Below are 17500 nucleotides of genomic sequence, written 5' to 3'. Positions count from 1 at the left end.
GGTAATATTTGATATTTGGATAAGTTATGGAAATGACAGAAGACGTGCATTTAATTATAAACTATATAGAGAAATTAAAACATTAAAAGAACGAAGGAGTTATTGTAACAAGGCAGATCACGTCAATGATAAAGATAAAGAAAAAAAATTAACCATTGCTCAATATACGCTGTAAAATGTATATATGTATATACATTTTATATATATATGTATATGTATATATGTATACGTGTGTGTATATATATATATGTATATGTATGTGTGTGTGTGTGTGTGTATTGATTTGTCTGTTTTAAATATATGTCAAATAAATGTTTTTTTTCTAGAAAAAAAGAAAAAAGAAAAATTGTTTAATAAAAATTATTCTTTTTTTAAAAAAAAGACTTTTTTGGTCGCAACACAACAAGAGCAAAGAACGATAGAAAACCAAGTTTTCTATCCTACAGTTTAGATATTATCACACACACACACACAAAGATGAGAGAGGACACTGACATGTCACAGAGTACTGACCATTGAGTGAGAAATCTGTCTAACAGAGAGCTTACTCAAACAGAAAAGAATGTTTTATATCAAGAAAGTCGATTGGAAAAGCAGCTTTGGGACAACCATGACCGGGATGATTGAAACTGTCCATAGACCTTCAATTTTATGAATTCCACACTCTCCAGCATGAAGTTTCCAACCGACACCAGACATGAGACAGTCGCTTTTCTTACCGTGATCTTCACTGTGTTATTTTCTGTTTCTTTGCAGGGATCCTGTTTACAATGCTAGTGTTTGGACCGGCCTGTGGATTTATCCTGGGATCTTTGTGCACCAAAATCTATGTGGATGCTGTCTTCATTGACACAAGTAGGTAACTTTTCCCCACCGGGGTTTGCACATTAGAATAAGAACATTCTTTTAACAACAGGCCATGAAGCGTCAGAAGAGAAAGAAGGAAGAAAACCTGTGTCTTTTGAAAGATTTTGGGTGAAGCCAGATGTTACGCCTGCTGTCTGGCTTGTTAGAGTTTTATTTGTTCCTAGGGGAATACTTAGCTAATCTTAAGTGATCTTGAAAAAAGTTGATCAGGGCTAATAAGGTGGAAAATAACCAGGAAATATGTTCAATTGGGAAGTTGAACATCAAGCCACTGCTCTAGTGTAGACAATAGAAATTGCAAGAACGTTTTTTAATTGTACTTATATTTGCTGCAAAGGAACTCACAAGCTCCTTCCTTCTGTTTCTTGTTCTTCTTTCTTTCTGCACTTCTGCTTTTTTCCCTTTCTTATTCCTTTCTTTCTTTACTGCCTTTACTATTTAACAGCTTTTAAACAGGCTGCTCAGATGTAGTTAAAGGCAGTGGTGTGATTCAGATTTTTTTTACTACTGGTTCTGTGGGCATGGCTTGGTGGGCATGGCAGGGGAAAGATACTGCAAAAATTCCCTCCCTGCTCCAGGGGGAAGGTTACTGCAAAATCCCATTCCCTCCCCACACCACTAACCTGCTTTCCAGCTCCTTTCTCCTGTACAGGGCAACAAAAGAAGACCCAGCCAATCATCTGGAACTCAGGAGGCAGAGAATAGATGGGATTGGTGGGGCCAGTCAGAGGTGGTATTTGCTGGTTCTCCAAACTTCTCAAAATTTCTGCTACTGGTTCTCCAGAACTGGTCAGAACCTGCTGAATATCCACCTCTGGTTAAAGGGCTACTGAAAGAATATATGATTCCATGAAAGGAGATCAGAAACTCAAGAGATCATGGGTGCAGAATTCAGTTTTCTGACCATTTTTTGCAATACCAAGAAAGCTTTGGGAATGAAAAAATAGTACAGTTAATGTCAAGCACCAGAATTCAGGAGCCAGATTTAGGTCCTAAATGATATGAGGTTATTTCGTGCTACCACTAAACAAGAATCTGATCTACTAAAGGTGAAGGCTAATTGATGGAAGATAATGGGTCAAGAGAGGGCTGCTTGACCCCTCCCTCGGGTTCAGCCTGATCATCTACAGATTAACAGAGTTGGAAGGGACCTCATAAGTCATCTAGTCCAACCCCCCACCCAAGCAAAAGACCCTACACCTTTTCTGACAAATGGCAGTCCAGTCTCTTCTTGAAAGCTTCCAGTGATGAAGTTTCCACAATTTCAGAAGACAACTTCTGTTCCATTGGTTGATTGCTCTCACTGTCAGAAAATTTCTCCTTATTTCTAGGTTGAATCTCTCCTTGATCAGTTTCCATCCATTGTTCCTTGTCTGGCCTTCGGGTGGCTTGGAAAATAGCTTGACCCCTTCCTCTCTGTGGCAGCCCCTCAAATATTGGAACACTGCTATCCTGTCTCCCCTGGTCCTTCTCTTCACTAGACTAGCCATGCCCAGTTCCTGCAATCGTTCATCGTAGATTTTAGCCTCTGGTCCCCTCATCATCTTGGTTGCTCCTCTCTGTACTCTTCTCTAGAGTCTCAACATCTTTTTATAGTGTGGTGACCAAAACTGGATGTAGTACTCTAGGTGTAGTCTTACTAAGGCTTTATAAAGTAGTAAGTACACTTTATTTTGATTGTATCCCTCTGTTAATGCAGCTTAGCATTGCATTGGCTTTCCATCTCTTATAGCAAAGTCTATATTAGTGGAACTAGATCAATGAAGGGTGGGGGGAGCTTAAGTAATCTTAGTCCCTTCCCAAGTGGAATCAAGTGTATGTAGTGGGTTAATTTAGGCACAATGAAAATGGCTTATGAAAGCACACTGAACTTTTAATTAATGGAATGGGGCGCCTTCATCTCTTGACTGCGTAAAACTTGCCGCATTGTGATCATCTTATATTGTTTAACTTTGGCTCCAGCTTTTCTCAATTGCTTTTAAATGTCATTTATCCAACAAAATAAACTGCTTTGTTTCCCATTCGGGAACCAGTGATGCAGCCACAAATCATTTGCCAGGTTAGACAAGCAGATCTCTTATGATGGATCACTGCGGGTTTCTTTTGACCCACTGAGGAAGCTGTATAGTATAATCTTTTCCCAATTGTAGTTTTCCTGGCACTTTGGCACCTCATTGGTAGTCAGCATCCACCTTGAAGTTTCCAGAGAGATTTCTCATCTTTGTGTAACCTCAGTCGAGGGAGTCTTTTTGCAATCTGGGATTCCTAAAATCCAGATCCAAGATGGTGGGATAAAAAAATATGGATTAGGGTAGCTGAGAGTCAGATCACTTTAATGCAGTATTCTGGGAGTTGAAGTCTGCAAATGCTGGCAAGGGAATTCCGGGAGTTGAAATTCACACATCTTGAAGTTGTTAAGGCTAACAAACACTGTTCTGACATGCCATATTCCCAAATGACAAACTTTAGATGATACAAAGAACGGTTGCGGGAACTGGGATGTCTAGTTTAATGAAAGAAGGTCTAGGGGTGACATGATAGCAGGGTTCCAATATTTAAAGGGCTGCTACCAAGAAGAGAAGGTCAACCTATCCTCTAAAAGCCCAGAAGGCAGGACAAGAAGCAATGGATGGAAATTAATCAAGGAGAGAAGCAACCTAGAGAAGAAATGTCCTGAGAGTTAGAACATTTAAACAGTAGAACGCCTTTGTCTCCAGAAGTCGTGGTTGCTCCAATACTGGAGGTTTTTAAGAAGAGATTGGACAACCATTTGTTTGAAATGTTAATAGGGTATCCTGCTTGAGTAGGGGGTTGGACTAGAAGACCTCTAAGGTCCCTCCCAACTCTGCTATTCAGTTAGGGCAGTCCTTAAAGGGCTACAATTCCATTTAGCTCTCCCAAGATTTCAAAAGAGTATCTTTTCAAAGCCAACCTGTAGATGCCAAGAATTAAAAGAGCTTAATCTCTTGCATGCACACCTGAGGCAAAATTCATTCTTCCTTCTCCCCCGTGCCTTCCTTAGCAGCTAGCCGTAAAAAGTCACCCAGTTTTCAATGTGACATCAGCAGGTAAAACTATGTTTTCCACTGTTGCTCCTCGGTTTTCTTTTCCCCTGAAAACCCTCAAAGAACAGAATGGCAAGACGAACATGAATATAAAAATGCAGGATTCAAGTAACGTACAGAAAGTCTTCCACATACAACAGTTCCTTCAAGTGACCTTTTCAAAGTTACAATGTCACTGAAAAAAAGTGACTTATGGCCATTTTTCATACTTATGACCGTTGCAGCATCCCCAACGCTCACTTGATCAAAATTCAGACGCTTGGCCACTGGTTCATACTTACGATGGTTATTGTATCCCAAAGTCACACGATTTTCCCCCTTTTGCAACCTCCTGGCAAAAGCAGAGTCAATGGGGGAAGGCAGATTCGCTTAACAACTGGGTTACTAACTTATCAATTGCAGGGATTCATTTAACAACGGTGGCAAGAAAGGCTGTAAAATGTTTAAAAGTGAAACTCACTTTTAAAAATGTTTCACTTAACAACAGAAATTTTGGCCTCAATTATCGTCATTAAGACAAGGACTACCTGTAGAAAGATTATCTCTGGAAAACATTAGGATTACATCCACTCTGGTTTTTTTTTCCCACAAGGGGGCAGATTTCCAGGCTGATCCAGGGTTTGTTTATTTTTTTTTCCCCCTCCTGGATTTTAATAGAAGTAAAAGTACAAGAGAACACAGTAGATTAACTTTTAAAGAGAGGATCTCGTTCAGGTTTTCACATCTTTTTTCATTTGGACTATGATCATATCCTGTACCCTGTTAGCAAAATTGACTGCGTATTTCCTGAACTGATCATGTGATACAGTGGTGGAATTCAATTTTTTTTACTACCTGTTCTGTGGGTGTGGCTTGGTGGGCGTGGCTTGGTGGGCATGGCAGTGGAAGGTTACTGCAAAATCTTCATTCCCTCCCCACTCCGCTAACCTGCTTTCCAGCTCTATTCTCCTGTGCAGGGCAACAAAAGAAGACCCAGCCAATCAGCTGGGACTCAGGAGGCAGAGAATAGATGCAGGCGGGGCCAGTCAGAGGCGGGATTTCCCAGTTCTCCAAACTACTCAAAATTTCTGCTACCGGTTCTCCAGAACTGGTCAGAACCTGTTGAATACCACTCTGATGGCATCAGAGTTGCATGGTTATTCCAGAAAGTGTTGCAGGCAAAAAAAAAAGGCTTTCAGGTTGTATACACACAGGTGTGAGTTGGTGAGGCATTATATTCTGTAATCAGTTAAACACAATATAACAAAATTGATACTTTCTTGTCCTAGTTGAAAAAGAAGCTGAAATTCTCTGCAATGAAAGTGGCACACAAGCCAGATGTTAGCATTTGACTTGCCCATCAAACCATCCAGATCATGCCATCCAAATGCATTTTTATCGGGGTCCATGATGAAAACCTTTTACATCCAAAATGAAGGTTTTAAAAAGACTCTTCCTTATCAAGGGTGCTTGTCAGGATTCCCAAAATTTCTTTACCCTGCGGTAAGCAAAGGAAATCAATATTTGTGGCTGGAGTGAGCAATAGATCATATAACCACATCCAGTTTTTAAATGCTGAAATTGATTAGGCTAGGTTTGTCAGAAGCATGCCAGTTGATTGGCAGGCAACATTTCCTGCCTTTTAAATGCAATTTCACAGCACCTAAATTGTAAAAAAAAAAAAAAAGGAATAAATGTCCAAGCACACAGACTTGGAAAAAAAATAAATAGAAAAAGGGTGGGTATAGTTGCTGTAGATGGTGCATTTGCCATTCTTATTCATTTGTACTCAGACTCAAGAGCTGTAGTGGTTTGTTTGGGCTTCATTCTAAAAATCCTAAGATCTGCATCCGATGTGGATTTGTTTTTTTTGTTCTGTTTGTTTTGTTAAATAATGTTGCAATATCTTCTCTATGTGACCACTAGGAGGCACAATATGACCATTTTCATTCTGGTGGAATTTATTAGGCATACTTCTGATACTCTATAGGAGACCTAACATATGAAGCTACCTATTCCTGATTCCAGAGAGGGAGGGAGGGTGGGAGAGGGTGGGAGAGGGGGGGGGGGGGGGGGGGGGGGGGGGGGGGGAGGGAGGGAGGGAGAGAGATGATATATCATGAACATGCCCATTGTAAAATTATGTTTGGCAATCAGAGATATGTTCTACATAAACTTTATATTTCTATTTTCAGTTTCATTCAGTTTTAAGCACCTGTTATGTTTTTGCTTTGCTCTGCAAACGTAATATATGTTCCCTGGTGTTTTGTTCCTCTTGCTTTTTTTCCTGTTACTATTTTAAAAGCGATAAACATAAATCATTGGTATTATAATTCCAATAAGAGCATGAGTGTCTTAGCTGGATTTGCAAAACACACTTGGGCTAGGAGAAATAAGGTAAGTGTTTTTGGATTCTGCTTCTCTAGAAACCTGCCATTATCTTAATGTGTTGTGAGCCAGCTCATCACCTTAGGCCACAACATGATTTAGTGTGTTGTGCAAAGCCAGCTACTTATGTGGAGAAGCCACAAAGACCACAGTTTTTGGGGAAACAATTAGGTTGCAGGCACAAGAGAGCCATAACAGACACTGACAAAGAGATCAGAAGCTAACACTTAGGGATCACCCAAAATAGCAATTTGCTGCTAATATCAATAGTAATTATCTCTAAAGCACCTGAGGACAGGACAAGAAGTAGAAGATGGAAGCTTAGTAAAAAAGGAAAAATTTCCTATCAGTGAGAACAATTTGTTAACGGCTTTTGTTAACGGCTTTTGCCTCCAGAAGTTGGGAGTACTCCATCACTGGAGGGTTTTTACTAACGAATTGGACAACCGTATATCTGGAATGGTATACGGTTTCCTTCAGAGGGTTGGACTAGAAGACCTCCAAGGGCCCCTTCCAACTCTGTTATGTAATAACGTAATCCTACAGTGTGGGATTCTGGCCTTGCAGGCCCTGCAGATCTTAAAAGTGTCTTGGAATGTTTAATATGAGGGAAGAGTCTTAGAACAAAATATACATAAAATGATTACCCTTTAGTTAAAGGGTAATCATTTTATCTATATTTTGTTTTAATTAACCAGAAAGACAAATGAAATGAAACCTAGTTTCTGTCTTAATCCAACCTCTCCCTCTCCCTCTCCCTCCCTCCCTCCCTCCCTCCCTCTCTCTCTCTCTCTTGAATTATACTCTAGATGGTCCCCCCCTCCACAGAATTGCTCACTTCCCCTCATTTAGGCTGCTTCTAGCTTTCCATCTTGCAATGCCATCAGTAGAAGATATGGGCTGCTCTTCCATCAGGTCTATGACAATTCTCCATGGCTAACTCACCACAGGACAACTCGTTGCGGGACAAGAGTTACACTAATATCAAAGAATTAGAATTCTTTATTGGCCAAGTGCAGTTGGACACACAAGGAATTTGTCTTTGGTGCATAAGCTCTCGTTGTACATAAAAGCTATAAGTGATAAATCATGATCATGGTCATCATAAAAATACATACATCATAAATCATAAGATACAACACTTAGTGATAGTCATAGGATACTAAATAAGCAATCAACATAAATCATACTAGGAAACTAAAGAAAATAATCTAAATCGTTAAGATACAAGCAACGAAGTTGTAGTCATAAGTAGAAAAGGAGATAAGTAATAGAAAAGATGAGAAGAATATTAATACAGTCTTACTAAATGGTTTGACAGTGTAATATCAAAGGAATTGTGGAATAGTATAATTAAAGAAAGGATGCAAAATAAGGGACAGAATGAAATTTGAATGGCAAAAATTAAAATCATTTTTATTTGTTTAAATACTTTAAAACAATTGTTAAATTGTCCCGCAGCGAGTTGACCATGGTGAGTTGGCACAGCATGTTGCCTGAGGCAAGTTGTCTCATTCCCTCTTCCATCTTTCCACCTAGGTGTATAGAAAGAGACAGAGATGGACAAAGATATGGGGAAATTTGAGATAACTACAAGAGGAAGGTACAGTCAGCTAAGATTGGTCCAGCTGCTATGCTGGCTGGAGAATTATGGGAGTTGAAGTCCACAAGTCTTAAAGTTACCAGGTTTGGAGACCTCTGGCCTAGATGATTGAGTCCTCATTGACTGGTCAGCTAAGAGCGTCTGCAAATTCCAAAAGCAATTGCAAAAATAAATTTGTTGCTGGAAGCACTCCTGTGAAGAAAATCCAAGCCACCCACTGGCTAAATATCATACTTTCCTCCTCCTTTCTATGGATTCTCAGCGGTGGTTGTTTTCAAAACACCTGAAATACGGCTCTTAAAACAAAACGTATAGCAGCAACACAGTGCCAAACAGCCTCGTTATTTTTAAACATGGTAACATAAATTGCAGCATTTTTTTAAAAAATCATTTCCGTGCTGTGGCCCAGCACATGTTTTATTATTTCCTCTTCTCTTGTGCACCTGTGCAAAAGAAAACTGCATACAGTGGAGGAAATAACAGAGTTGGAAGGGACCTTGGCGGTCTCCTAATCCAATGGTCGCCAACCGGCGGGCCAGGGACCACTGGTGGTCCGCGAGAAAATTCTGAGGTCTGCAGAGAAATGTCGCCCCCAAAGCACACACCCCCCAAAGCAATTAATCCAGGCTGCACAGGAATACAAGGCTGTGCAAACCTTACCTTGAATAGAGCCACGTGAGCTGGAACTGGAAGGTAAGACCAATGGCAGGGGAGGGAAATCCACCCCAGGATGGCTTGCTGAGGTTGGTGGGAAAGTCGGTCCCATATTCCAGTAGCTGCAGTAGTCACAGGACTGGCCCTTTGGTCATCCTGGAGCAGCTCCTCCAGTCCATGGCAGGCCGGTGCACCCGGGTGGAGGAGCAGCTGCTCCGGGATGACCAGAGGGCCAGCCCTGTGACTACTGGAGCTGTGGAATATGGGTCCAACTTTCCCACCAATGTCAGCAAGCCACCATCAGTCAAAGTTCATATTAGTGGTCCACGGGATTTAAAATTATGAGTTTGGTGGTCTCTGAGGTCCAAAAGGTTGGCGACCCCTATTCTAGTCCAACCCCCTTCTCAAGCAGCAAACCCTCTGCTATTTCAAACGAACAGTTGTCCAATCTCTTCTTAGTCAACTAGGGCTTTCCTACTACATGCTGATATCCTTGTCTACCCAAGTAAAGGCCCCATCTCTTTGTTCTTTGCAGGCAAGCTGGACATCACCCCTGATGACCCTCGGTGGATTGGCGCATGGTGGGCTGGCTTCTTGCTCTGCGGTGCCTTACTTTTCTTCTCGTCTCTGCCAATGTTTGGATTCCCACAGTCCCTGACCTGCCAGCCGGAGCACATAGCAGAGGTAGAGGAAGCCATGTTGCCAGAAGGGGACTATGAAAGGCCAAAGCCAAGCAATGGGATTCTCCCACCGCACTCCATGGAAGCGAACGATGATCCATCTTGCTTCCAGCAGCTGAGAGGTGACGCACTTCCTTCATAGCCCAGGTGGCTTCTGCGGGAGCCAACAAGGTTAATGACTAGCTAGATTCATTACCTGATGCGGACCTTAGATTGCCTTGCACGTCTTGACTTCTTTCCTTCAAAATAGTTATTCTACCCACCATTTGATGGGAGGGAAATAATTACAGCCTTGTGCATTAGTCCTGAGCACTGAAAGGAAAACTGAATTAACACTTGAGCTGGTTCACCTTCTTGGGTTGACCTTGGATTGACCCAGCAAGCAGGTTTTCCATTTGTTCTCATGGAAACCTTTGATCCTTTGTAAGTAGAACATTTGTTTCTAGGATCAAATAGTCTGTTGCGTCTTGCTCTCATCCGATGATGGGGTACCATTGGCATTACCATGCCAATTTAAAGGTCACAGTGACAAAAAGCGTGGTTGCTCCAGAGTCAAATGACTTCTTTTTAGAACCAGTCACAAAAAGGATTTTGCATCTGAGCACATAGGTGTTATGAACTACCAGTAATCCTTGATTTACAACAGTTCATTTAGTGACCTGTGATGACCCAAGGTGTGGCACAAAGGCAACATAGTCAGAGAATAAGAATGAGTCCCTTTATTAGCTCCAACTTTGTCTCCAATGACCCGGTTACCTTCTGGTCTGGAGAAAAACTCTCCCACGAACCTGCACCAGCTTTTGGCTGCAGATATTCCAGTCCAAACATTGTAAATGGAAAACTTTAAACTACAAATCCAACAAGGCAAAATAAGGTAATGAAGTAACAAGGCAGTAAATCAAAGCAGTTGGGAGGATGCCAGGAACTCAGATAACCGCAGCCAAACACAAGATAAACTCAATGTTTTTTCCTGACAACCGTCCCTCCCACCTGCCTCTCCTTTAAACTCCCTCCCCAGGTGTGCCTTGTAAAGGGAATCAGGGCCCTTTCCTCCCTTGTAAGCCACGCAACCCATGTTGCTCTCTTCTCCATTCTTCCTCCACAGCCAACGGAGTCACTCTCCCGCTCCCTGATGGCTGTTTGTCTTCCTCCTTGGATTCAGACTCCAATGGGGGCACAACATGACGGTTTGAAATTACCGTGGCATGAAAAAAGTGACTTCTGATTGTATTTTCACACTTATGACCGTTGTATCATTCCCGGGGTCGCGGGCTCAAAATTCAGACACTTGGCAACTGACTCATTATTTATGACAGTCGCAATGTACATGCGACCCCCTCTCCCTTTTGTGAGTCAAAAGTCAATGGGGAAGCCAGATTCATTTAACAACCATGTTACCACGTTAACGCCTGTAGGGATTTACCAAACAATTATGGCAAGGAAGGCGGTAAAATGGAGCAAAACTCACTTAGCAACAGCATTTGGGGGTACGAAGTGGACATAAGTTGAGGACTGCCCGTACAAGAGATGGAGAGAATGAGAGAGTGATAAGGAAAGTCCAAGCAATGACATTCCATGGAACCAAGCTCCAAACGGAAGGGATCTTGGGCCTTTTACTCTGTCTTGAATGGTTGGAGGCAAGACCTGGTTGGTATTGCTAAAACGCTATTCTTATCTACCTAGGAACATAAAATTTAATGTAAAGTGTTTCTCTTTTACTCTCCACTTAGTATGGCAGATTTATATCCCAGCTAATTTTAAATCAACAGTCCAGAAATAAAATGGTCTTTCCACTGAAAAAAGAAAAACAAGACAGCCGTGGTCATTCCAAGAAGTAACATCTGAATAAAGCTATCCATAGTCTTTGCTGGGGGGGGGAGCATATATTTGTAGAAGTGACCAATTCTGTTTCAAGCAGCGCTGAGCCTTGTCGGAATTTCCTGGAAGTGAAAATCTGAAGTTGATTCCTAACAAAATCCACATTAAAGTGCTTTTCCATCCCTCATCCAGCCACAGTTTTAATTTCTCATTGTGCCTCCTTGAAACATTTCTTTGAGACCCAACGGGGAAGTTACGCCAGAGGTGGTATTCAGCAGGTTCTAACCAGTTCTGGAGAACCGGTAGTGGAAATTTTGAGTAGTTTAGAGAACCTGAAAATACCACCTCTGACTGGAGATTTTACAGTATCCTTTCCCTGCCGTACCCACCAAACCACCCCACAGAATCGTTAGTAAAAAAAATTGAATCCCACCACTGAGTTACACAGCTATGTAGGCTTCACCTACAACCTGCAGAGCTGCTAGTCCTCACCAAATGGCACTTACTCAGAACACCAGAAGAGAAAGATTCTGTAGTTCAATGGGCTTGAATGAATTGAATTGAATTCTTTATTGTCATTGTACATATATACACAGTATACATACAACAAAATTCACATAACACCCAGAGACCAGACTCAACATGCACACACACATGACAATCCCCAAACACCTCCCCACCCGCCAAAATCCCCCACCTCCTAAAAACACACAAACATCCACACAACAGACCAGGTAATACTGTCCAACAGCTCACTGATGGTGGTCTTAAAGTAGGTGATATGGATCCTTTAGAAGAAGCATTTATAGTTGAAGGACAACCTCATTTTTCTCAGCAGTAGCAATAGCACTTAAACTTATATACCACTTCACAGTACTTTACAACCCTCTCTAAGCAGTTTACAGAGTCAGCTTACTGCCCCCAACAATCTGGGTCCTCAGTTTACCCACCTCGGAAGGGTGGAAGGCTGAGTCAACCTTGAGCCTGGTGGGATTTAATCTGCCAAAATGGCAGCCAGCAGTCAGCAGAAGTAGCCTGCAATACTGCACTCTAACCACTGTGCCACCACAGCTCATTTTCAAGGGGAAGTTTTGTCTCCCAAGGCAGGACAAGAAGCAATGGATAGAAACCAATCAAGGAGAGAAGCAACCTAGAACTAAGGAGAAAATTCTTAACAGTGAGAACAATTAACCAGTAGAACAAATTGCCTTCAGAAGTTGTGGTTGCTCCATCATTGGAGGTTTTCATGAAGAGGTTGAACAACCACTTGTCCAGAATGGTATCAAGTCTCCTGATTGAGTAGGGGCTGGACTAGATGACTGCCAAGGTCCCTTCCAATTCTGTTATCCTACAGGGGTCTGGGAACAAAGGCATCTTTCTGTAGGATATTTCTGCACCTGGAAACTCCTGAGAGCAGATTTTAAATCTGCTAGGAAAAAGAGATTCATTTGACAAGTAAGAGCAGGTGGCATAATCAAAAGGAGGTTACTTAGCATGATGGCATATCTGGCATTCTCTTTAAGAGGGCGGCTTCTTCAGCTCTGCTTTCTTACTCCAACCTCTGCTAGCTGGTGAGATAAACATTGGAGCATCTGGAGGAAAAAAAAGGGCTTGTCTAAGCTAAATCACGTTACAGAAGGTGGGAAAACAAAGTAAGTGTGAAGTGAAATGAGGAATTTGCAGAAGGCAAATGAGTCCCATTGAGGATTCAGCAGCTCTTCACCAACGTAATTTCAACCTAAATTATTTTCACTTGGAATTTGCACAGGGGTTGGTTGCCACATATTAAGGAATTCTTGCTCGTATTAGCATCCCATCTGGCTCAAGCTGAGTTGTCTCCAGAGGAATTAAAATCCCTACCCAAGTAGACGGGTTGCTCTGGCTCACTGAATTAATTGAGGAGTCCCTCTGTAAACTCATGTTCTCAGCTTTTGCGTTCACTTCTCCAAAGCCATGAGGAAGCTTTGTGGAGTTTTGTAGCCGAGCAGATCATCCGGGGATGATCTTGGGGTGAAATTAATACTAATGAAAATAAAAGATTTCAGGAGCACACCTACACACATGTGGGATGCAATTATGGTAAGATAGAACTTCAAAGTGGCTGAATTGAACTTCACTGTTATTTTATTTATCATAGGGCACATTCACATCACATTTCAAGAACAATGCAAGATATTAAAATACAAAATGAGGGATGTAAAATACAACTTCACTGGTATTTTATAATACATGTAGACGTGTGAAAGCAGCATACATTTTCTCAGGTGTTTCTATCTGGCAGGAGATGGTTGATTCAGCCCCTACGAAGAGGTACCCACTGGACCAGTGGATTATCTGTCACTGGTCTAGAAAAGGAAGTAGGACTCATTCTAACACTAGATCTAGAGCATATCTAGAGACCAGGTTGAGCTCAACTCTTCCATTGTTTTGTGCTATGAATTCAGTAATCCAGAGGTCTCAGATTGTTGGGGACAATACACTGACACTGTAAACCGCTTAGAGCAGGCTGTAAAGCACTGTGAAGCGGTATATATGTCTAAATGCTATTGCTATTGCTAATCAGAATCAAACTAAGTATCCATGCAATGCATTCAGTGATCACTAGGTGGGCCTGTGTACCTCTTAATAGTCCAGGTGAGTTAGACTGACAGTGGAATATATACATACAGATCATCTCTTGTAGCTTTCAGTGAATATGGTCCAAACCCAACAAAATCAACAAAAGAATAAAACCACAAACAAAACTAATGTACAAGAAATAGAGAGAGAGAGAGATTGTGTTTTTCAAGAGATGGGACTAAAAAAATGGTGGACTGAAAAAATATATTTCTTTAAGAGAAGGAGAGGCTTTAATAATTTTTCCCCAAAGGTGGGACTCCCACGATGGTGACAGTCGCACCAATATTAAAAAAACTCCGGGGAGGGAAAAATGGCTAGCAAAGACCGTCTTTGGAGGGATACATGCACAAACACACACAAACACACTGCTACCTTTTTCTATCCACCTTATAATTGACAAATGGAAGGCATTTGTCTTCTGCCCAGGAGAATTTCTCCAATATTCTCTTCTCCTTTGAAAGACATTAAAAAAACAAAAACATTTCCATTTTCTTTAAGGAATAAGAACTAGCAAGGAAAAAAAGCACAGGAGAATTTCTGTGCCCAGCATTAAAATAGGCAACAGGGCCAGTGAGGTTTGTAAACCATGCAGTCGTCTCAAAACTTGAATGCCTAAGATGATTATATGCTCAGAAATGGAAAGATTCAACATTATCCACTATGGAGGATTTGGTGAAATTCAGATTTTGTTGAAATGGATGGATTTACTTCTTTGATTAGAAGGGGGGGAAAAGACTAATTTATTGGTAATTAAAAGGCTCTTGTGGCCATTTATGTAAAAAAAAAGATATAGTTTTAATGATTAAATAGGATAGATTACAGAAAAAAACAAGACTACAGAGTAACTTTAGAGAGAAAGAGGTGAAATATATTTATACTTATAACTGCTGAGAAGACCAGAAGTCATTTTTATACCTTTTTTCTTTTTCTACTTTTTTCTTTTTTTCTTTTTTCTTTTTCTTTATATTAGTTGGCATTAGTTTTCATTTCTTGTTTAAAACTTTAAAAAAAACAACCTGAGGAGTGCAAAGACATCACGTTCTGTCCTTGAGAACATCTCCAGAAGTTGTCTTACTTCTTAAATGTCCTTTACACTTCAAAGAAAAATTCTCTTTTATGCTCTTCAATGAGAAATCGCAAAAAACAAAATCTCTTTGTGGTGATTTTTGTTTCCCCCCCCCCTACTGCTGTTGCTAAATGAATCTAAGTTGGTTAGTTATTTTAAAGATGGATTGTTTTAAACTCTCTTGGACTGTCCTTCAACTGCTGTGAATACCTTATAACAAGGAATTGGGGTAGAAATATTCCAGCAGCTAACAACAACAAACAAAAGAGGAAAATTTCAACAAATAACAAGATATGGAGATCAAGGAATGCTCCAATAGTAAATTTAGGAGAATATGGCTGGAGATGCCATGTCCAAGTTGCCATTTGACAGTTTTAATTGTGGAATGCTAGGTGCTCTTTGAGCTTGTTTTTTTTTTTTACAGACGTTTCGTTACCCTAACTAGGTAACATCATCAGTGCTAGTAAGGAAACAGGCTTGCTCTCTCAGTGTTGGTGGGGATGGACTCCTTGACTGGGATGTTGTTTTAGTTGTGATTGGCTAGCAGGGTTGTATTCTTTCACTAAATCTTCTGATCCAGTTTAGGAATGCAACCAAATGAGCAATTCTAGCCGTGAGTGCTTGTTTTTAATTATAAAGTTTGGTGGAAACTTCCTTCACTGAAGTGTCTTTCTTATGGTTCTGTTTCCACCCTGGATATCACCCCGATGACCTTCAGTGGATTGGAAATAGATGAGCAGATGCCCTTGGCTTAAACTCATGTGGTCAAAGCATCATCTGGCAGATCCTTCTAGCTAGACCAGCTATGGTGTATCTGACTCTACCCTCCTCAGCTAGAATCAACCCATGGAATTTTCTCCCTGTCCACATTGGGATATGTTGATAGATGGTCTGGAGAAAACCCCCAAAGATGCACCGTTAAAGAAATTAGGGTGGCAATTAGAAAACTCATTGTGAAATTGTCCCTCCCTTCTTCTCTCTTCCTCCTTCCAGTGATCCCAAAGGTAACTAAGCACCTGCTGTCCAATCCGGTGTTCACCTGCATTGTTCTTGCGGCTTGCATGGAGATTGCGGTGGTGGCAGGTTTTGCAGCCTTTCTTGGCAAGTACCTGGAACAGCAGTTCAATCTCACAACGTCATCAGCCAACCAGTTATTAGGTGAGTTATTAGCCAGAAGAGATCAACCCTTTTCCCCCTCCGGTGAAGAATAGAATCTAGGGGTCAACATCCCACTTGAGAATCCAAATACAAGTCCAGGATCATTCTGTTTCCAAAATTCCTTACTGTTTGTTGAATACACCGCATAGTAATGTCGAAGCAAAATGAACTCTGAAGTTACTAAACCTCAGTCCGTAGAATAAAACAACATTTTTCCAATCCAACCCCCCCAGCCTCTCACATAGACCGTATAAAAAACGTTCTCAAGGAAACCGTCTGCTTCAGCTCCACACCTGCTGTGATGACAGATCCCAAGTTTCCGTGGCCTTCAGCGGAATCATAGAAGTTTCATTTCCCCATCCAACCCATTCAAAAACATCCGCTTCTTACTCTAATGACAAGATGAAATGAAAAGGCACTTAGCCACCAAAATGTCAACTCGTAAAAATTTCTATGCCTGTTTTTCAAGTTGCCATAAACAGGGTGGGAGGAAACCTGAAGGAGAAGTATGGCAGTAAATCCAGAAGTACATTCCAGCATTATCTTAAAAAGATTGTAGCTAGACTACCAGATCTTCTGGCTGAGAACGTCCTTTATTGGAGAACATGATTGATGACATCCGGCCCATGAACATGCTTCATTGGAGAATCTGATTTATTATACATCGGGGGAAGAGGGAAACAGGGTCACAGGGGACTGTGAATATAAATCTTTCGAGTTTTTTTGAAACTTTTCTCGAGGCTCATGATTTACTTAGAGCTATATTGCTGGAACCCTAACAAGTAAGCCAACTTTCCATGCTTGACACAAAGAACCAAAGAAGTGTCTTGAGCTGGGATCAGGCTAAGAACTCAAAATCCAACCCTTTGCAATTGTCCGTTCCCTTTACAGGCATGACGGCTATTCCCTGTGCATGCTTGGGCATCTTCCTAGGAGGCCTCTTAGTGAAGAAGCTGAGCCTTTCTGCCCTGGGTGCCATTCAGATGGCTATGCTGGTCAGCCTGGTGTCCACGGCATGCTACGTTTCCTTCCTTTTCCTGGGCTGCGACACGGGACCTGTGGCTGGCATTACTGTTCCCTATGGAAACAAGTAAGTAAGAGAGAGAAAACACTTCCCCCCTTGATGGGGATTTATTAATTTTTTAAAAAAAATATAAATGTGGAACTGCAGGCTTGCACCCCTACTGAAGACCGCAGAATGGAACCATAAAGTTGGAAGGGACTTAAGAGATCACAAAGTCCAACCCCCTACACAGGGCTCGCCATCCTTCATAGTTGGCTGTCCAGCCTCTTTGGTGGATCTTTGCTGGATTTAGCAAGCAATGAGAGAAAGCTCTGAAGGCATCTGCGAGAAGCAGAGGGAAAATGGGAATAGGAATAGTCATGAAAAGGTGGTTTGTTAAAAATGGTTTATTCCAAACTTGGAGTCAGTTCAAGTTGTTCTTTAACAATTTGTTGGATTCACGGCTCGTCTGTTCTTTATAATGTCAAAGAGCTGTGCCCAGCATTAGAACACCGCTGTGGGATTGCCTGGATTGACTGATAGTGACAGGCTTTCCAGAACTTCACAATTCTAGTCCATCAGTTGCTGAGGGACATCAGT

General features: G+C 41.4%; 1 protein-coding gene across 1 annotated transcript in view; it reads left to right on the top strand.

Annotated features, from left to right (window-relative positions):
* The window catches only part of SLCO3A1 (solute carrier organic anion transporter family member 3A1), a 143403-nt gene that overhangs the window by 105495 nt on the left and 20408 nt on the right, over nt 1-17500 (top strand). Inside the window, 4 exon segments of the mRNA XM_087972827.1 lie at nt 757-855; nt 9092-9358; nt 15733-15897; nt 16789-16987. Coding sequence (XP_087828953.1) covers nt 757-855; nt 9092-9358; nt 15733-15897; nt 16789-16987 — 730 coding nt within the window.

Source organism: Notechis scutatus, chromosome 11 (assembly GCF_049901735.1).
Source record: "Notechis scutatus isolate UNSWTSFEM ecotype Mainland chromosome 11, rNotScu1.2, whole genome shotgun sequence".
Classification (NCBI taxonomy): Eukaryota; Metazoa; Chordata; class Lepidosauria; order Squamata; family Elapidae; genus Notechis; species Notechis scutatus.
This window is presented reverse-complemented; position numbering and strand designations above follow the sequence as displayed.